Here is a 21,656-nt window from a genome sequence, read left to right as displayed (position 1 = left end):
TCGTCTGGATAAAACAGACCGTTTTTATTTTATTTTTTTATATTTTAAGTCCTTTTACAAATAATTTACATTAAAATAAAGAAATAGTGAAATCATCCTTATTAGATATTTAATAAGGATTGAAACGTGGTGTACTTCTTTGTATATATTTAGAAAAAAATACATTTCAGAATCTGATAAAAGAATCTAGCTGTCTTTTATGAAACAAATATTAAAGACATTTGCAAAAATGTAAATTAGTGCCACTTTTCTCATTAAATTTTTTGTTTTAGAAAATAGTTGTTTTCATTAAAATATTATATGAACATGTAATGGGCTTATTATTACTTTAAATAAATTAATACATATTTAATTTTTTCTAATTTTCAATTTCTAATATGGTAAGTATCAACAGATATAATCCATATAAACAAGCTTATTTGGGTCTTCAAGTTTTAAGAATGCAAAGAGGTCCAGGGGCGCCTGGGTGGCTCAGTCGTTAAGCATCTGCCTTCAGCTCAGGGTGTGATCCCAGAATCCTGGGATGGAGCCCCACATCAGGCTCCTCCGCTGGGAGCCTGCTTCGTCCTCTCTCACTCTCCCTGCCTGTGTTCCCTCTCTCGCTGGCTGTCTCTCTCTCTGTCAAATAAATAAATAAAATCTTAAAAAAAAAAAAAAAAGAATGCAAAGAGGTCCTGAGACATCCTGAGACCAAAAAGCTTGAGAACTACTGATCTGGTGTACCTTATTGGTGACAATATCTTAACAGTTCTTTATATGAACTAAAATTTTGTTTTCTTTTAGTGTTTATATTTATCAACTTGTAATATGACTTCCAGTGAACAAGGAAAAGTTGAGTAAAATAATGCAAAGTACTGTACAATATTTTTTCTCGTACTTTATTTAATCTTCCTAATAGTGTTGCAAGGAAGATATTACTGTTTTTATTTTATAGGTAGTAAAACTAAGCTCAGAGAGGTTGATTAAATATCCTATAGGTTTGGCAATCAGAAAGTGGTAGATTCAAAATTTCCAGTTATTCAGCCCTTATGTTAAGTGTTTTCATCATTGTACTCTACTCTTTTACTTGACGTTTTCCATAGTGGATAAGTTTTACTCCTATAAAATGTGAATTAATTAATAATATTTCCTGAGGTTACTTTAGTAATTAGTGATTATAGAATATCTTATGAAACTTATATAAAATATTTATTATATAATTTGGCTTTGAAAAGCCAATTATTTTAGTCTTTTCTGCAGATTATGCCTTTTACATATGAAGTGCAATAAAAACATTCTTATAGGTAAAATCTTAACCTTAGTATGATATAAAAATTACTTTGCAGAAAGTAAATTTTATAACACTGCACCCCAAAAACTAACATTAAAGAACATATTTTAAAATATAAGCAATCTTTGCAAAGTGTTTATGCTAATGAACTTTAGTTGTAGTGTCAACTAGCTATTTTCTACAAATAGATGAAATCTGAACATCGACAGAGGAAAAAAATTGAAAACCTAAATAAAATAAGGGGGAGATAGGAAAGTTATTAAAGAAATACCTTCTCAAAATATGCCAGGACTTCATGTGTTCAGACTTTCAAAAAAATAATTCCCACTATGTAAAAATTTCTTAAACAAACAAAAAAAAGATGGTGAGCCTAAGTTTTCCTTCTAAATTATATGTGATTTGTTCCCAAAACCTGGTTTGAGAGTTTGAATTGTTTAGGTAACAATGAAATTGTCTAAGGAATCAAGGTATAATCCAGTGTTTCTTGCATTTGAGTACCATACCAATTAATTTCTGTTATAAGAAAACATTTTCATAGACATCCTCCTACTTAAAATGTTTAAAATATTTCTAGAGCTCTTACGCAATCATGAAATAAAATAATCAAAACTACAAAATCAATGCTATTTGAATTAACTTTAATACATTGAGTGAGTAATACATTTTGATGAAACAAAGTCACTGCCTACTTGTATTGCATTTTTCATACCTATCTAAACAATGGCAAGATTTTTCTATCTGAATCTTTTAAATACCATCATTTTTATAGCTAACTGTACTGTCATTTGTCCATTTAGTGCAAATGCATCATTTAGATATTTTCTTCCATTGTTCTTTAGTTCATTAGCCAGCAGCAGTAAAAGTGATAGTACTTGATGAAAATGCAGTAGTAAAGACAGACAAAAACAGCAGTACTGATATGATCCAACAATTTCCACTTCTGGGTATTTATCTGAAGGAAATGAAAGCACTAACTTGAAATAATATTTGTATCCCCATGTTCATTGCAGCATTATTTACAATAGCCAAGACGTGGAAACAACCAAAGTGTCCATCATTGGATGAATGGATGAAGAAAATTTGGTGTACAAATATAAAATGGACTATTATTCAGCTATAAAAAGGAAGAACATTCTGCCATTCATGACATGCATGGACCTTGAGGGCGTTATGTTAAGTGAAATAAATCAGACATAGAAAGACAAATACTGTATGATCTCACTTAAATGTGAAATCTTAAAAAAAAAAAAAAGGAACTTATAGATACAGAGAACACATTGGTGGTTGCCGGAGCTGGGGGTGTGGGATGGGCGAATTTGGTGAAGATGGCCAAAAGGTACAAACTTCCAGTAATATAAGCCTTGGAGATGTAATGTATAGCATGGTGACTACAGTTAATAAGACTGTATTGTATATATGAAAGAGTTTAGATAGCAAAACAATATATTGTTTTAGATAGAGCTCTCTTGCACCATCTGCAATATCTCTTTCCCCAGAGATCAATTAGTTTGAGAAATGTGGGGGTAATAAGCCACTAGTGAGTGTATTATCAATCTTGAATGCAAGACACCTCACTCAAGGTAGATTAAACCAGAAATGAACAATTATTCCTTCCCTTAACTGAAAAATCTTAATAGTTAATTTACTTCAATCATGGCTAGCTTCAGGTATTTAAATGGTATTATCCGAACTTGAGTATCGACCTACCCTACCGTCTCTTTCTCTACCCCAGAATCTTATGGCTTTGCTATTTTCTTTGTTGGTTTCTTTCTTAGACATTCTTTCTCCACATAGTGACTCCATCACTCCCAGGCTTATATCCTACCACCTTATTATTTTCTTAACAGCTTTATTAAAATAAAATTCACATAATAGGGGCCCCTGGGTGGCCAGTTGGTTAGGCATCCGACCTGATTTCAGCTCAAGTCATGATCTTAGGGTCCTGGGATTGAGCCTGGCATTGGGTTCCATGCTCAGTGGAGAGTCTGATCAAGATTCTATCTCTCTCCCTCCCCACCCCACACTCTCACTCTCTCTCTCTCTAAAATAAATAAATAAATCCTAAAAAAATTCACAACATTCAATTCAGCCATTTGAAGTATAAAATTTAATGGTTTTAGTATATTCACAGTGGCATGTAACCATCACCACGGTCAATTTAGAACATTTTCATCACCCCCAAAATAAACCCCATATCCACTGGGAGTCATTCCCCACTTCACCCCCAACCCTCCCAGCCCTAAGCAACCACTACTGTATTTTCTGTCTTTATGAATTTGCCATTTCTGGACATTTCATGTAAATGAAGTTATACAATACATGGTCTTTTGGACTGGCTTCTTTCACTTAGTATGTTCCCATGGTTCATCCATGTTGTAGTATACATCAGTATTTTATTCCTTTTATGACTGAATATTATTCCATTGTATAGGTATATCACATTTTGTTTATCCATTCATCGCTTGGGCATGTGGTTTGTTTCCACTTTTTGGCTATTATAAATAATGCTGCTATACACATTCCCATGTACAAGTTTTTGTATGGGCATATGTTTTCAATTCTATCTCACTTGGAGTGGAATTGCTGTGTCATATAGTAAGTATGTTTAACTTTGTGAGTGACTGCCAAAGTATTTTCCACAGTGTCTACACCATTTCATATTCCTGCCCAGCCATGTATGAGGGTTCCAATTTCTCCATATCCTTGCCAACACTTGTTATTGTCTGCCTCTTTGATTACAGCCATCCTAGTAGGCGTGAAATGCACATAACATACAATTTACCATTTTAACTATTTTGATCTATTAATGTTTTTTGAAAATTTTGTAGAATTGAACTCTTAAAAGATAGGTAAGTTTTAAATATTTAGAAACTGAAACCATAAAATATCTAAATAGCAATTAAAATTACTTATACAGGCAGTCTCCAAAAACTGGATTGTATTCCAAGAGGTCTTTCATTAGTTACTTGGAATTCATTTTCCCCCATAGGAACAGTGTATTAAACATGGGCATAGTATCTCTACCTGAGTCAATAGCTGAAGTGGAGAGTTCTTTTCTTTTTTGCCTGTTTTGGTGCCAGCTCTGAGTTGCAGAACCTAGAGACCCTCTGGAGCTGCTATTATGGAAGCTCTAAGATCCTCATTGCATGTTTTGCTGGGTATTCCATTTCTTGACAGATGACTTAATCGCCCATGTAATTCCTTGCAGTGTCACCAAAACTCTGAAATTATGACTTGAGAGATTTTTGTGGTGATAGTTTTGGGGGGCTTGACTATTTTATTGGATAGTGCAGCTTTAGATGAAGTTATGGTTCTAATGGCATCTGAGGATTTCTGACTTTTTAAAGTGTTTATAAATGTACCAATTGAAGCTCCTTGGTGGCTGTTATGGGCCTCAGAATTCATCTCTGTAGTCATAGGCAGTGGATATGACTTGTTTATATAAACTACTTTTATGTTTAGTACTAATTTTAGGATATTTGTGCTAATAGTATCTTCTGTGAGCATTTAATAAAAGTGTTATACATGAATCTCCATAGGCTATGTAGTTGTGACTCTTAAAAAAAATCTGTGTTCCTGGTAGTAATAGTTCTTTAATGCTGAGCAAGAATTGACATGTATTTATTTACTTGACATATGCATTGCCTTAATTCTAGTTCAGGGAGAAATGGTAACTATTCAAATAATTGAGTTAAAGAGATTTGAATAGTCAGGGGCGCCTGGGTAGCGCAGTCGTTAAAGCGTCTGCCTTCGGCTCAGGGCGTGATCCCGGCATTCCGGGATCGAGTCCCACATCAGGCTCCTCCGCTGTGAGCCTGCTCTTTCCTCTCCCACTCCCCCTGCTGTGTTCCCTCTCTCGCTGGCTGTCTTTCTGTCACATAAATAAATAAAATCTTTAAAAAAAAAAAAGAGATTTGAATAGTCAAATCTCAGAGCTAGGGAAGTTTACTTAAGTACAGAATTCACTTGAGATCCTTGTGATAGTAATTCAAACATTCATACCAGTAACTTCTTCCAGAGTTAAAATAGGTTTTTTTCCTTTGGTCTAATTCAATCTAAATAATTTGGAATTGGAAAAAGCAGGAAAGCTTGCTTTTACCAGTCTGAAAACACAGACAAATGTGAAGACTCAGCTCTGTTCATCCTAATACTTTAGATTTCTGATGACTAATTTTTTTGCTTTTTTTGTTTTGTAACTGAAATAGGTTTTTAAACACATTTATTTTGTATATAAAGAATATGCATGCATGAGAATTCAGAACACAAATTCCTGCTTTAAAGAAAGCAATTCAAAAACAATTTTTGGTAATGTTTAATACAACAGCTTTTTTAAAAGCTCAAAGAACTGTAGATATATTAGACTGTAACCTTCTGAAGGCAAGGACTATGATTTATTCATCTTAATTTTTTCCCTAGAACTGAGCATATCACTTTGAGCACAGAAGGCAAGGAGTAATTGTTTTTTAATGAATTGATCTATGATGAAGTTTATCCAACTAATTTTCTATTCCTTGCAGTTAGTGTTAGTAAGAAATAAAAATATATAAACTAAAACTTTTTTGTATGTGTTTTCTTGTAATAATTACATTTATTTCTGAAATATGGCGAATGAGTAATGGTTAAAGATTAATGTCACTTAGCATTTCGAAATTGAGATTGACTAAAACATGTAGTACAAGGTTATTACTCATTTACAAAAAGGTGCTTTTCCAAAACTTATTTGTAATTTAACAATCCATCTGATTTCTTCAAGTAATAAATGCTTAATACATTCAGCATTTTATTTACTAAATTTGCATTTACAATTAGGTAAAGCCAGCATGTGTATATCAAACATGTCAAACTCAAAAGGTAAGCTTTTTGTAGGAGAAAATGATTAAATGTGAATACATTTAACAAATCCACCCTAAGAGTAGGTATCTTTATTTTATAGGGCAGAAAACTAAGACTTAACTTGCTATCTTCCCTGGAGTCATATGGTGAGTTTGCTAGAGATCAAAATTAGACCCAAAGATTTCTGAATCCCAAGTTTCGTGTTTCAATATTTGGTGTTAAAGTAACTCATAAAATTGATTGATGTCATGTGTTGGTGCCTAGGTGACTCTGCAACTTGATGGACGACGACAACCCTTTTCAATCAAAAAGTAAGTATTGCTGCTGCAAGTGATACTAGTATGCATGGCTTTTGTACTGATGACCTTGATTCATGAGAAAAGATTAAAAGAACAGAAGTATACACATTTAAAAAAACACTTAAATTTATTAAAGTAATACATGCTCATAGTAAAAAAGAACAATCGATATACAATAAAAATGTCAGTAGAAATGAAGTGTTTCTTCTTGATTTCCAGAGATAACTACTATTATTGGTTTGGTATACGTGATCACAAACCTTTTTCTTTTTTCTTTTTGTTTAATTTAAATTCAATTAGGCAAGGTGCAGTACATCATTGGTTTTGGATAAAATGTTCAGTGATTCATCAATTCAGTATAACACCCAGTGCTCATCACATCATGTGCCCTTCTTAATGCGCATCACCCAGTTATCCCATCCCGCAACCCACAAACTTTTTTCTATGCATAGACAAAAAATTTCTAAATAAGACCATACTATATATGTTATTATGTGCCTTTAAAATTTTTTTACTCAACAATCTATCTTGAATATATTGACAGTGGTAGTACCCCGTTAAAAAAAATGAGGAAGACCTATGTGTCATACATGGTATCAAGACCATGGTATCAACATAGATATAAATTATTTTTTTATTATCTGTATACATCAGTGTCCCTCATTTAAAAAAAAAATTGGCATTGCCTGACTGCCTTGTTTCTTAGTTCACTGATTATCATGTTAAGTGTTGATGCTTATCCAGGAGACTACTGTGTATAGGAGAAGACACAAAGGAAGAAGAAAATAAGTTCTGGGGCGCCTGGGTGGCACAGCGGTTAAGCGTCTGCCTTCAGCTCAGGGCGTGATCCCGGCATTATGGGATTGAGCCCCACATCAGGCTCCTCTGCTGTGAGCCTGCTTCTTCCTCTCCCACTCCCCCTGCTTGTGTTCCCTCTCTCGATGGCTGTCTCTATCTCTGTTAAATAAATAAAATCTTTAAAAAAAAAAGAAAAAAGAAAATAAGTTCTTCACTCTTACTTTGGAGTTAGACGTGTACAGTAAAGAAATACACATTAAGAGGGGTGCCCGGGTGGCTCAGTCGGTAGAGGATCTGACTCGATCTCAGGGTCATGAGCTCAAGCCCCACATTAGGTGTGGAGCCGACTTAAAAAAATACACATTAAGAAATAGTGAGCAGTTTGAAATCATATATAGTAAATCTTGAACTTCATGGCATAGAATCCCAATGTAGTAAAAGGTGGAAGAAAAACAAGGTCTACTGTTTATTGAGGAAGTTGTAACTGAACCAAGAGTTGGAAATTAAGATTTTGTTGAGTATTTACTTGAGGTTAGATTAGGCACTTTATATCACATTTTTCTCAGTCTACGTTGCCACTTCTATTAGGTAGATATACCCATATTAGAGGTGAGAAAACAAGATTCAAGTAATTTCTCCAGAGTAACATGATTAGAAATGGTGCAATGAAGATTTGAACTATTCAATTTGATGTCAAATCCATGCTCCTTCTACTATACTTGAATAACGTGGACAATATAAGGTAAGGAGGAAGAATATTTTAGATAGAAGAAACACTACAAAGGAGGACTCCAGGGGACACAATGAGGATGGTATTTTCAAGTATTCAGAATACGCAAATGCTAAACTGTGAGTTACTCTTTTAATTATTTGACTTAGACCATTATGTGTGTGTGTTTTTGAAGTAAAGTTAGAAAAGAAAGTTCATTAAACTGGTTACATTTGGAAGGGTGAGAAGGTTTTTGTTTTGTTTTGTTTTATGGTAAGTAGACCACTAAACATTAAACAACATTATGCCAAGAAATGATTTTGGCATACCCGTATAGGTGAGGAAATTAAATTTAAATAATTTCTTTTTTTGTTTGTTTTGTTTTTTAGATTTTATTTATTTATTTGACAGAGAGAGAGACAGCCAGCGAGAGAGGGAACACAAGCAGGGAGAGTGGGAGAGGAAGAAGCAGGCTCCCAGTGGAGCAGGGAGCCCGATGCAGGGCTCCATCCCAGGACCCTGGGATCACACCCTGAGCTGAAGGCAGATGCTTAACTACTGAGCCACCCAGGCGCCCCAAATTTAAATAATTTCAAAAGAATAGTTTCTATTTGTTATGGTGTTTCTTTTGTAAACCTTCCCCCAAATCATTGTTTTCACACCCTAATTTTGAGTCAAAATTAGAAAGGACATTTAATCTAGTAAAATTACCTTTAGAAATGATAGCATTTAAAAAATAAAGATATCATTGTCTAAAAAAAACCCCAAATGATTATTGTCTAAACCAGAATCCAGGAATTATTACTTTGTTTTGTTTTGTTACTTTTTAGTTGTTCCTCCAGCCACATCTCACTCCATATATCTAGCACCACTTGTATCCATCCCCATTGCTATTAAATTAATTTAGGGGCTCCCTCAATACTTTTTTTAAGATTTTATTTGAGAGAGAGAGCGAGTGTGCCAGCACAAGTGGGAGAGGGGCAGAGGAAGGGGGAGAAGCAGACTCCCCATTGAGCAGGGAGACTGATATGGGGTTCGATCCCAGGGGTCCTGGGATCATCACCCAAGCTGAAGGCAGATGCCTAACCAACTGAGCCACTCAGGCATCTCCCCAATACTTTTTTAAAAGCAGAACAACGCATACATAGTTTTAAAAAATAATCTGAAAGTTATAAGTTGCGTAACCAGGGTTTCTTGAAGGGTAGGAGTGAGAGTGGTGTGCATGGGCCTGTTACTCCCTGTTTTTGCAAGGCATTCACTTTCAGTAGTTTAGCTTTTTTTCTAATAATTCTTTCCATATTTCTAAATTAAAAAATTTTTTTGAAGGGACGCTTGGGTGGTTCAGTCAGTTAAGTGTCTGCCTTCGGCTCAGGTCATAATCCCAGAGTCCTGAAATTGAGCCCCACATCGGGCTCCCTGCTCAGCAGAGAGCCTGCTTCTCCCTCTGCCTGCTGCTCTCCCTGCTTGTGTTCACGCTCTTTCTCTCTCTAACAAATAAATAAGTAAAATCTTTTTAAAAAATTAAAAAAATATTTTTTAAGATTTTATTTGAGTGAGAGAGAGAGCGAGAGAGCGCACAAGCCAGGGGGGAGAGTGGGAGAGGCAGAGGAAGAAACAGATTCCCTGCTGAGCAGGGAGCCTGATGTGGGGCTTGATCCCAGGACCCCAGGATCATGATGTGTGAGCTGACCAACTGAGCCACCCAGATGCCCCTCCATTTTTCTAAATTTTTAAAACACCTACACATACTGCTGTCTCTTAAATCATCATTTTTTTGCCATTACCTAATAATTTTTCTATCAATGGAGCATGATGATTTTAGTTTTCTTACACTTACCCCTCCTTCCAAACATCTCCCACTGCATTTATATCTCAATTTTTTGTTAAATCATATTAAATGTTTTTATTATAATAACCATAATAAATATTGTTCACTAATGAGTATAGTATTATGGTATTAATATGTTATGGATATAACATTTTTCTCTTTTTTGTGTATGCCCAGATATTTAAATGTTTCATTTTTTAAAATTTGCTTAATTTTATTTTATTTTTTATTGAAATATAGTTGACTAAATTTGCTAAATTTTATTAAAGTCTATAGTCAAGTCTTTTTACACCCTTCTATAGCCTCTTAATTCAATTTTCTACATGGTAAAACTTGTCAGGTAATCTAACATTTTAATTTTTAAGTGTGTGTGTGTGTGTGTGTGTGTGTGTGTGTGTGTGTGTGTGTCTGGTCTCCTGGAGACATTCCTCCTGGGAGTAATGTTCTCTTGCTCTATTCTGGCTGGTTGTTATCTAGACCTATTGAACAGTTATTATCCTGGGACTTTCCTTTGTCTTTGTATTGTGTTGAATGTCCTGTTTTCTGCATTCTGTATCTTTCTCCTTCTTAAGTCCCGTATTTTGGTGGATTCTTCCTAAGAAATAAAGGGTGAATAGGGGGTAAATTTTGCATGATGTTGGTGATCTTTATTTTTGATGAAGGAATATGTACCTCATGCTTGATGAAAACCTTGGCTGGTGGCTATAGAATTCTAAATTGAAAATTATTTCACTAATACTTTTGAAAGCATTATTCTAACTCTCTAACTCTCTCTCTGTCGATGCTTTTAAGATAGTTTCCATCTCCAGCATTCTCAAGTCTCATGAAATATTCCTCTACTGTAGATTTTTTTTTCCTGATTTTTGTGCTGGGTCCTGGAAGGCTTTTTCAATCTGGACATTTATGTCCTTTAGAACTAGAAATTTCTTTTGTATTTTTCCTTTGTTACATCCCCTTTCCTTTTTCTCTGTTATTTTTCTGGAACTTTTATTAGGTGAATTGTACCTTTGAAACTGATTTCTAATAATCTCATCTATTTAGTGTATATATATTTTTTGTCTTTTAGTTCCACTCATGGGACATTTATTCAACTTTGGCATTTGGGTTTTTCTTTTACTGAATTTTGGCTTTCTTATTTTTAAACTTTTTATTTTCTGAATGTTACTTTTTATAACATTTATTTCTCTGAAAATGCTAATTATATTCTAATAAATTTTGCATTCAGTACTATCTCTGTTTAAGAGCTTTTAATCTGTTTTATTGTTTTGGTCTTTCACTTTGGAGGTTTAGTCATATTTCTGGTACTCAATGGTTATCTATCCATATTTATTTAGGAGGCATTAAAATGCTTCCTCAGACCTCTGAGTGCTTGGTCAGCACTAGCAGGCTGATGGTATTCACCTTTCAACCATCGTCCCCCTCCACCCCCCACTCTGATGACCATCAGTTTGTTCTCTATAGTTAGGAGTCTTTTTCTTGGTTTGCCTCTCTCTTTTTTCCCCCTATGCTCATTTGTTTTGTTTCTTAAATTCCACATATAAGTGAAATCATATGGTGTTTGTCTTTCTCTGACTTATTTCACTTAGTGTAATACTCCCTAGTTCCATCCACATTGTTACAAATGGCAAGATTTCATTCTTTTTATGGCTGAGTAATATTCCACTGTATACACATACCACCTTTTCTTTATCCATTCATCAGTAAGTGGACATTTGGGCTGTTTCTATAATTTGGCTCTTGTAGATAATGCTGCTATAAACATAGGGATGCATGTATCCCTTTGAATTCGTATTTTTGTATCCTTTGGGTAAATACCTCCTAGTGCAATTGCTGGATTGTGGGGCAGTTCTATTTTTAACTTTTGAGGAACCTCCATACTGTTTTCCAGAGTGGCTGCACCAGTTTGCATTCCCACCAGCAGTGCACGAGGGTTACACTTTCTCCACATCCTCACCAATACCTGTCATTTCTTGTGTTCTTGATTTTAGCCCTCTGACAGTTGGGAGATGATATCTCATTGTAGTTTTCATTTTTATTTCCTTGATGGGCAGTGATGTTGAGCATGTTTTTATGTGTCTGTTGACCATCTGTATATCTTCTTTGGAAAAAGATCTATTCATGTCTTTTTTTTTAAGATTTTATTTATTTGATAGAGCACACAAGTAGGCAGAGCGGCAGGCAGAGGGAGAGGGAGAAGGAGGCTTCCTGCTGCCAAAGNGAGAAAGCCCAATGCAGAGCTCAATTCCAGGACCCTGGGATCATAACCTGAGCCAAAAAGGCAGACACTTAACCGACTGAGCCATCCAGGAGCCCCTCTATTCATGTTTTTGGTCCATTTTTTAATTGGATTGTTTTATGGGTCTTGAGTTGTAATTTTTTTTAAAATTTATTTTGGATACTAACCCTTTATTAGATATGTCATTTGCAAATATCTTCTCCTATTCCATAGGTTGCCTTTTAGTTTTGTTGATTGTTTCCCTCACCGTGTAGAAGCTTTTAATTTGATGAAGTCCCAGTAGTTTATTTTTGCTTTTGTTTCCCTTGCCTCAGGAGACATATCTGGTAAGAAGTTGCTACAGTTGATGTCAAAGAGATTACTGCCTGTGTTCTCTAGAATTTTAATGGTTTCCCGTGTCACATTTAGGTCTTTCATCCATTTCGAATTTATTTTTGTGTATGGTGTAAGAAAGTGGTCCAGATTCTGGGGCACGTGGGTGGCTCAGTCAAGCATCTGCCTTCATCTCAGGTCGTGATCCCAGGGTCCTGGGATCGAGCCCCGCATTGGGCTCCCTGCTCAGCAGGGAGCCTGCTTCTCCCTCTCCCACTCCCCCTGTTTGTGCTCCCTCTCTCTCTTTCTCTGTCAAATAAATAAATAAAATCTTTTTTTTTAAAGAAAGTGCTCCAGTTTCATTCTTTTGCATATTGCTGTCCAGTTTTCCCAACACCATTTGTTGAGGAGACTATCTTTTTCCCATTGGGTATTCTTTCCTGGGTTTGATTATTCTTTTTTTATGTTTCAAGTTTTTATTGGATTTGATTATTCTTAAAATTTCTTGGCAGCTACGAATAACTACTGTCATCTGTTACTTAGCCAGCTAGCTTAATTTTACTAGTTTAGATCTTAGAGATTGAGCTGAGTCTCTTTCTTTTGCTACCATGTACTGACTGCAAATATCTACTCAGTAATTAATATTAATATTATTAAAGTATATCTTAAATATCATACTATGCACTGCAAAAAGTTATTTTAAAAAATAAGATGTTTCTCTCCTTTTGAAAATTAGATAATTCAAAAATGGCAGAACTCTTTATGGAATGTGAAGAAGAAGAACTGGAGCCATGGCAGAAGAAAGTAGAAGAAATTCTGGATGAAGATGATGATGAGCTGATCTTTGTTGGAGAGATATCAAGTTCAAAACCAGCCATTTCAAGTAAGCATTTATTTCAGTAAAGTTTTATAAGTTGCTGTTTCTCATAGAAAAACCTGTGGGCTATCTTATATGTCCTTGTTATTCTGTAAGGAGTTGGAGCATACAGGTCAGTAAGAATTTGTGAGAATCAAAGGGAGGATGTGGTTGGGGACTTGAGTAAGGTGAGAGGTCAAAATATCATTTGAGAGAAAAGGGAAATGTTAACTAAGTTAACTAAAGGTTAGGATTACCTAACAGCATTATATGCCTTCTGAAATTGGAAATCTTAAGTTTTAGTGGAGCTAAGTACCCTATTCACCTGTTTGTTAACTTTTTCTCCCTTAAGCCCAAACACACCTAGAAAAGAAAGTGTTTGGAATGCTTTGCTTAAAATATCAGAATACTAAATAAGTTTGTGTTAGTCTCTGATGGGGGTTCTCACATCCAGGCAACTGCCTCATCACAGTGTCATATTGAATCATGGTTACAAAATGAATAGGCACTGCATGATTATACAGTCTCTAGTGTGTGTACCAACATGGGCTGTAGTTTCTGGCCACACTCATCTTCCAACAACTCCTGATTATATTCATGAAGGAGGGAGGGTCTGGTCTTTAGCCACTGTACTTGTACAATGCAGGCAGTTAGCGCACTTAATCCTCATGGCTTTCTAGCAGAACACGTCCAGTAATTTTGTAGATTGTTAGATTTCAGTTAGAGTTAGAAAAGAGGACATAGATTCTTTTCCATTATATTCACTTTTTTTAAGCCAGAAGAACTTAGCAAAGAATGTAGCCAGCATACCAGTGTTTTCTTACCTACCATGGCAGTTCATAATATTGTGGTTAAGAGATGAGTTTTTAGGGGCGCCTGGGTGGCACAGCAGTTAAGTGTCTGCCTTCGGCTCAGGGCGTGATCCTGGAGTCCTGGGATCGAGCCCCACATCAGGCTCCTCCACTATGAGCCTGCTTCTTCCTCTCCCACTCCCCCTGCTTGTGTTCCCTCTCTCGCTGGCTGTCTCTATCTCTGTCAAATAAATAAATAAAATCTTAAAAAAAAAGAGATGAGTTTTTAATTTTTGAAAGCCCTGTTATTACTTCTCTTGACTCTAAACTTCAAATAGCACTTCTATTCGGTTTTATCAAAAATAGAATACTTTAATTGTCAATATCATTTCCTTGGGCAAATTGAGAGGTGCTAAGCAGAATGTCACTTCAATTATAAAATGAGGTAAGTATGTTGGCATGTTTGTTGCTCATAGTGGAACAGAATATTATAATTATTGTTTCCTAGTTGCTGTGATTTTTTTTCCTGAAATATTACTGTATTTCAAAATTATTATTCAGATCATCTTATTGAAAGCATGGTGGTTCAAGCTGGATTTATATCAACTATAGATAACTGTAATAATGTGTATTAGTTTTAAGTGATTCTATCAAAAAGAAAGTTGACCCCAGTGAAATTTCTTCTCTAAATGAACTCAAAATTTAAGTGATTTTTATTGATGTTTTATGTGTGAGCCATAAAATATTTTTGGTATATGGAATATGAGCTAAATATTTATATAGAACCATCATTAAGTTGAGGGGATGGTAAAAAGTTGTGTTTGATAGACTACAGTCACTAAAAAATACTATAGGTTTAACTCTGTAATGGCTTGAGTAAATACTTATTTTAAATTTCTGAATGAAAACATATCAAGTTGTTTGAGCAGATTTTTCTCCTAGAAAACTTCTGTAGTGCCTAGTCTTAGAGAACTGAATTTCCGTTATCATAAAACCACCCTACTTTTGTGTGACCTTTACCTTATAGAATTATTCTATGAGATCTGGTTCTTTTCTACTAGGAGGGGAAAAGGAAATTTTTTGAAGTTTTATGGGATTTTTTAAATGTTTGTACCTTTTCCTGATTAACAATTTTAGGCAAATCTCTACTCTTCCAAATTTTTATTTGATTCCATAATAACCTAGAAGTTATGGGTTCACATGGGTACAGGAGTGAGCAATCTTAAACTGATTCATAGGGTCATGTCAGGCTCAAATTGACTTTTGGCATAGTAGTAGATTTGAGATACTCTGGTAAACTCTAGATTAAATTTAGTCTGCAGTCTTCAATAGTATCCCTCTCAGAACTCAAGAGGAGTGATACAGGTAATGTGACCATCTTACCCCTAAAGAAACTTCCAGGCTTTTAGGGGTATGAATGTGACATGGGAATTGGGGAAGGGTTTGATCTGGGGTCACCATTAAGAGAAAGAAATATACTTAAATTTTAGTTGTATGTGGATATATTTTTGGAAAGTTTTTTATTATCTTAATATATATTCAATTCAAATAATGAGTTTTAAAATAAACATAATTTTTGTAGATATTTTGAACAGAGGTAACCCCAGCTCATCTTCAAAGGGAATAAAGAATGAGACCCTCTCTCAAGGTATAGTATTGTTATACCATTTTAATCTTAAAGTGAAATATTTTGACAAAATTGGTTGTATACAAAAATACTCAATATGTTATGTAATTTTAAAATGCAGGTGTTACTGATCCATTCAAGCCTACAAGTCAACACTACAAAGATCCAACATCAAATCCAGTGGCTGCATTGCCTAGATTTCATCCTGAATCTAAATCTTCACAGAACTCTGTTATTGTTCAGAACGTGTCTAAACCAGTAAGTGTTTCTGAAACTACACAATTAGCTCAGGGATGCATTGGATATTATAATACCCAGTTAGCATTGTGGACTATCATAGCTAGTCACCATTCCACTAAAAGCATAATCACAATCAGAAAATGTCACTATCTTTATGACAGCTCAACCAATACCCAAAGTAATAACTGTAGGAACTAACCAACTTGTCAATAAATCAAGTAAAATGCTTAGATCAAATAGGTATAATATTGAAAACTAGGCTATCTAAAAGTGAGTAAAATAATGATCAGTAATGAATGTTGCATAATGGCAAAATTCTTAAGAGAGTAAACAGAACCAGGTATTCTCATTTGGGAAGATTGTTCTGAGATCATTGTTGCTGTTTACTCTGAAAACATACTTTCATGGCTTAGCTTTTAAAACTTTTAACAGGGGTGCGTGGGTGGCTCAGTCGTTAAGCGTCTGCTTTCGGCTCAGGGCGTGATCCCAGCGTTCTGGGATTGAGCCCCACATCAGGCTTCTCCGCTGGGTGCCTGCTTCTTCCTCTCCCACTCCCCCTGCTTGTGTTCCCTCTCTCACTGGCTGTCTCTATCTCTGTCAAATGGATAAATAAAATCTTAAAAAAAAACTTTTAACAGAAGTAATAGTTAATGGTAATATTTAACATTTGTTATTCTGTTACTATGGGTAAGTCTTTATTCTAAATGTTGTATGTAAATTAATATCATTTAATTCTTATGATTTTCCTATGAGGTAGGCACGATTATTATCCCCATATTATAGTTGAGGAAACTGAGACTCAGGTTAAATAATTCACTCAAGGCCATATAACTGGTAAATAAAAGATGGATCTGGGATCTCAATCCAGGTTAGCACAGAGGTTTTATTTTATTTTCTTAAAGATTTTATTTATTTATTTGAGAGAGAGTATAATCAGGGGGAGGGACAGAGGGAGAGGGAGAAGCAGATGATGCAGGGCTCAATCCCAGGACCCTGAGATCATGACCTGAGCCAAAGTCAGATGCTTAACCAACTGAGCCACCCAGGTGCCGCAGCCCAGAGGTTTTTAAATACGCATACGCACATCCATTCATACATTTAAGCATTGCTATACATAGAAACATTGCCTTAGAGCAACGTTGTGGTTCACAGACCATTGGGGTTCCCTGAGACCCTTTCAGAGGTTCGTGAAGTTAAAACTGTTGTGATAATTACACTGAGACATTTCCTCTTTTTACTCTGTCAACATTTGCACTGATGATGTAAAAGCATGGAGGGTAAAACTGCTGGTGCCTTAATATGAATGAAGGCAGTGTCACCAAACAGTACTGGTAGTTTTTGTATTGGTGACCATCAGGCACTCACAGTAGAACAATTTCACTTTCACTTGAGAATAACCTTGAAGAAGTAATAAATTGTTTCTAATTTTATTAACTCTCAATCCTTGACAAATAAACTTCTTTTGAAATACTGTGTGACAAAATGTAATATTCATAAAAGATTTCTGTATCTACAGTATGAAGGTTTTCTTGAGGAAAATCACTTGAATTGCAAACTGAACTAACTGCTTTTTTAATGGAATGCCATTTTTGCTTGAATAGATGATCAACAAAGCACCATGTATTAATTATTGCTACGTAACAATAGTATCACAAACTTAGCAGCTTAAAGAAATATTCACTTATTATCTCGTGGTTCCTGTTAGTCAGCAGTCAGGGCATGGCTTTACTGGGTCCTCTGCTTCAGGGTCTCACAAGGCTGCAATCAAAGTGTCAGGCAGAGCGCCATATCATTTAATATTGCTTCTAAGCTCACATGGTCATTGGTAGTATCCAGTTCTTTGTGGGTTGTCAGACTGAGGGCATCGGTTTCTTGCTGCTGTTAGCCAGAGACCGCCCTCAGTTCCTTGCCATGTAAGCCTTCCTAACATAACTGATTGCTACTTCAAAGCCAGCAAAGGAAAGTGAGTCCTCAGCAAAATGGGCTATATAACATAATCGTGTACTTTCTGTCCCATTTGCCATATTCTGTTGGTTAGAAGCAATCACAGGTTCCACCGAAACTCAAGGAGAGATTACACAAGGGTGTAAATATCAGGAGGGAGTCATGGGGGCCACCTTTAGAATCTGCCACGCAGTTTTTCAGTCCTTAAAAATGTACAAAGCATGCCTGTCGTAGGGGAAAAAAAAAAAACCCGAAACCTGATCATATTCTTGCCAGTGATAAGCTTTGAACTTTCAAGCAAAAATTAGATTTTTGTGGGGTGCCTGGCTGGGTCAGTTGGAGGAGCATGTGACTCTTGATCTTGGAGTCGAGCATTTGAGCCCCACATTGGGACTTTAAATACAACCTTTTTAAAAATCAGATTTTTGGAAAACTTGTATCTACATTCTGAAACAATTAATAATAATTTGAGTCCTGGAGTAGTAGTCCAAGAAATCTAGATTGAAAATGAAAGATTTGAGTGTTGATTCTCTTCTTAGCTAAAGCATTGTTACAACCTCAGTGGGCCTCACTTTCTTCATTTTTAAAATGAGAAACTTTACCCAAACCACTGGCTGTCAAACTTGGATCCTCTAAGCAACCACGAGCTGTTTTTAATAAAAACTTAATAGGTGTACCTGATAATGGCAGCCTGCCAGAAATGCTAAAACTATTTTATTTTAGCTGGAATCAGACTAATTCAGTGATTTCTCATGCTATGATAAGCCGTTTGGCATTTAAGAAAAGCAAAAACAAAAAAACAAAAAGGGAACATGATTATTTACATGGAGATAGATGAAAATTATTCCTACCTTGGACCTAGAGAAGGAGAACAATGGAGGGGATGGTGTCTTTCACATTAAAAAAAACTTAGAAACTAGAGCTCATTCAAACTCAGAAATTTTTGTTTTTGTGGGCATGGTTGTTTAATCGAAGCTCCTCAATCGGTTTCCCAATCCTAGGGAGTTTTAAAAAACAGTTTTTTGTCATTTGATCTGCGGTGAGGCCTGGGCATGATAGATTTTTCTTTAACTCTCCAGGTGATTCTTTTTTTTTTAAGATTTTATTTATTTATTCGACAGAGATAGAGACAGCCAGCGAGAGAGGGAACACAAGCAGGGGGAGTGGGAGAGGAAGAAGCAGGCTCATAGTGGAAGAGCCTGATGTGGGGCTCGATCCCATAACGCCGGGATCACTCCCTGAGCCGAAGGCAGACGCTTAACCGCTGTGCCACCCAGGCGCCCCTCTCCAGGTGATTCTAATGTGAGTCAGGGTGGAGAATGATAGATCTATATTTTCAAATAAATTGAGAATCCTATGTAAGGGAATTTTCTCTGAAAATTTTAACTTTTTTTTCCCTCTTTACCACAACTCTTTAGGGCAGTCTAGAAGATAATTATTATTGTCCCTTTTAATGTCAGTGTGATACAGCTTAAGGACACAGGTTTGTTGTTGTTGTTGTTGTTGTTGTTGTTGTTGTTGTTAGTAGGCTCCGCACCCACAGGGCTTGAACTCAGGACCCTGAGATCAAGATCTGAGCTGAGGTCAAGAGTCGGATGGATGCCTGGGGTGCCTGGGTGACTCAATCAGTTAAGCTTCCAGCTCTTGGTCTCAGCTCAGGTTGTGATCTCCATGCCCAGTGTGGAGCCTACTTAGAGAAAAAAAAAAAAAGAAGAGTCGGATGCTTAACCGACAGCCACCCAGGTGTCCCAAGGGCACAGGCTTTATAACCAGGCCAACCTCGGTTCTAATTCTAGCTTCATCATCGATAACAAGGTGGGTTGTATTGGGAACCTTATTTAACTATACTGAACTTCAGTTTACCTATTTATAAGGTGGGAGATAATATTAGGTCTTTATTAGTACTGTTGTGATAACTACCTGATAATACGTGGACTATAAAAGAGTCAAGTACATCTTAAATAGACAATAATTGGTGGCTGTTATTTCAGTTGGAAAGGTGAAAACTTGAATCTCAGAAGTGACTGGCCCAAGATTCCACAGTTAAATAAATGGAGGTCTTGTAAATCCCAGTCTATTGCCTATTGTACCTCACTGTTGTATTTGCTATCTTTCTGAATTATTTTATGAGATATAAAAAATTCCCAATTGGAGAATTATCTTAATAAGTTATTTGTTGACTAATATGTCTGCTTTCTGAAATGATGGTACTTAATTGGCCAGAGTTATCACCTAGGGAAAGGTTTAAAGTATTAACTTTATTTGGAGGAACTTCTGTGAAAGAACTGTTTGGAGAATTGCTAGTGAGTATTTTCCATCTGTAAGTGCAAATATTTGGAGAAAATATTTACCTTGCAGAAGATTATGCTTGGTTACAGTTAAGTCATAAAGCCATCATTGAATCTATAGCCATTTTATATAATACATGTTAAGGCTCAAATGCAGAAATCTGCCTGTTATGTTCAAATTCTAGGAATGCAATGGTTTGGTTCAGTTCAATATCTGTTTCTGTAACTTCTTACTAAGCCCATGTAAACAGAAAAATTAATAAAGAAACTAAAATTCTTAAAACCTGATTTTTTCTCAACTTGGAAGCACAAAACATGCAAGCAAGATCCTTATATTCCTATTATAAAGGTACTATATATGGGGGCGGTAATTAGAAAAGAAACAGAAGACAATACATACTGAACTTTGATTTTTTTTTGCAGATAGTGTGGTATATAGAATATATCAATCGGGATTATATTTTGTACACAGATATGTGCTCCTCTTTTTTTACTGAATTTTATATTGGAAACATTTTTCTTTGTTTTTGGTTATTTTTCAAAAGTATGATGTTGCATTATAGTCTATCATTTAATTTGTTTAACCATTCCCCCATTGTCGGACATACAGGTTTTTGGTTTTTGCTATTATAAATAATTCTCCATTAAATATTTTCATTTCCTTAGCATAAATGCATTTAAGTGGAATATTTGGGTCAAAGGATGTGAACTTTTTTTAAATTTTTTTTATTATATTATGTTAGTCACCATACAGTACATCCCCAGTTTCCGATATAAAGTTCGATGATTCATTAGTTGCGTATAACACCCAGTGCACCATGCAATAACGTGCCCTCCTTACTACCCATCACCAGCCTATCCCATTCCCCCCCGCCGAAGCCCTCAGTTTGTTTCTCAGAGTCCATAGTCTCTCATGCTTCATTCCCCCTTCTGATTACCCCCCCCTTTCTTTATCCCTTTCTTCCCCTACCGATCTTCCTAGTTCTTATGTTCCATAGATGAGAGAAATCATATGATAATTGTCTTTCTCTGCTTGACTTATTTCACTTAGCATTATCTCCTCCAGCGCCGTCCATGTTGCAGCAAATGTTGAGAACTCGTTCTTTCTGATAGCTGAGTAACATTCCATTGTATATATGGACCACAACTTCTTAATCCAGTCATCTGTTGAAGGGCATCTCGGCTCCTTCCACGATTTAGCTATTGTGGACAATGCTGCTATGAACATTGGGGTGCATATGGCCTTTCTCTTTACTACATCTGTATCTTTGGGGTAAATACCCAGTAGTGCAATGGCTAGGTCATAGGGTAGCTCAATTTTTTACTTTTTAAGGGACCTCCACACTGTTTTCCAGAGTGGCTGTACCAACTTGCATTCCCACCAACAATGTAGGAGGGATCCCCTTTCTCCACATCCTCTCCAGCAATTGTTGTTTCTTGCCTTGTCAATTTTTGCCATTCTAACTGGCATAAGGTGGTATCTTAGTGTGGTTTTGATTTGAATTTCCCTGATGGCTAATGATGTTGAACATTTTTTCATGTGTCTGATAGCCATTTGTATGTCATCATTGGAAAAGTGTCTGTTCATATCTTCTGCCCATTTTATGATTTATTTGTTTCTCGCG

General features: G+C 35.8%; 1 protein-coding gene across 2 annotated transcripts in view; it reads left to right on the top strand.

Moving 5' to 3' along the window:
* Nucleotides 1–21,656, top strand: part of ZNF280C (zinc finger protein 280C) — a 63,225-nt gene that overhangs the window by 4,889 nt on the left and 36,680 nt on the right. For both annotated transcript variants that reach the window (XM_040627336.1, XM_040627338.1), the window contains exons 2-5: nt 6,368–6,414; nt 13,022–13,168; nt 15,515–15,580; nt 15,681–15,817. In XM_040627336.1, the coding sequence (XP_040483270.1) occupies nt 6,384–6,414; nt 13,022–13,168; nt 15,515–15,580; nt 15,681–15,817 (381 nt within the window). In that variant the 5' untranslated portion in view covers nt 6,368–6,383. The remainder of the gene's footprint in view (nt 1–6,367; nt 6,415–13,021; nt 13,169–15,514; nt 15,581–15,680; nt 15,818–21,656) is intronic.

The sequence above is a fragment of the Ursus maritimus genome (genome assembly GCF_017311325.1).
Source record: "Ursus maritimus isolate PB19 chromosome X unlocalized genomic scaffold, ASM1731132v1 scaffold_X1, whole genome shotgun sequence".
In the NCBI taxonomy this organism is placed as follows: domain Eukaryota; kingdom Metazoa; phylum Chordata; class Mammalia; order Carnivora; family Ursidae; genus Ursus; species Ursus maritimus.
The sequence above is the reverse complement of the archived record's forward strand: the minus strand, read 5'-3'. Positions and strand labels throughout refer to the sequence as shown.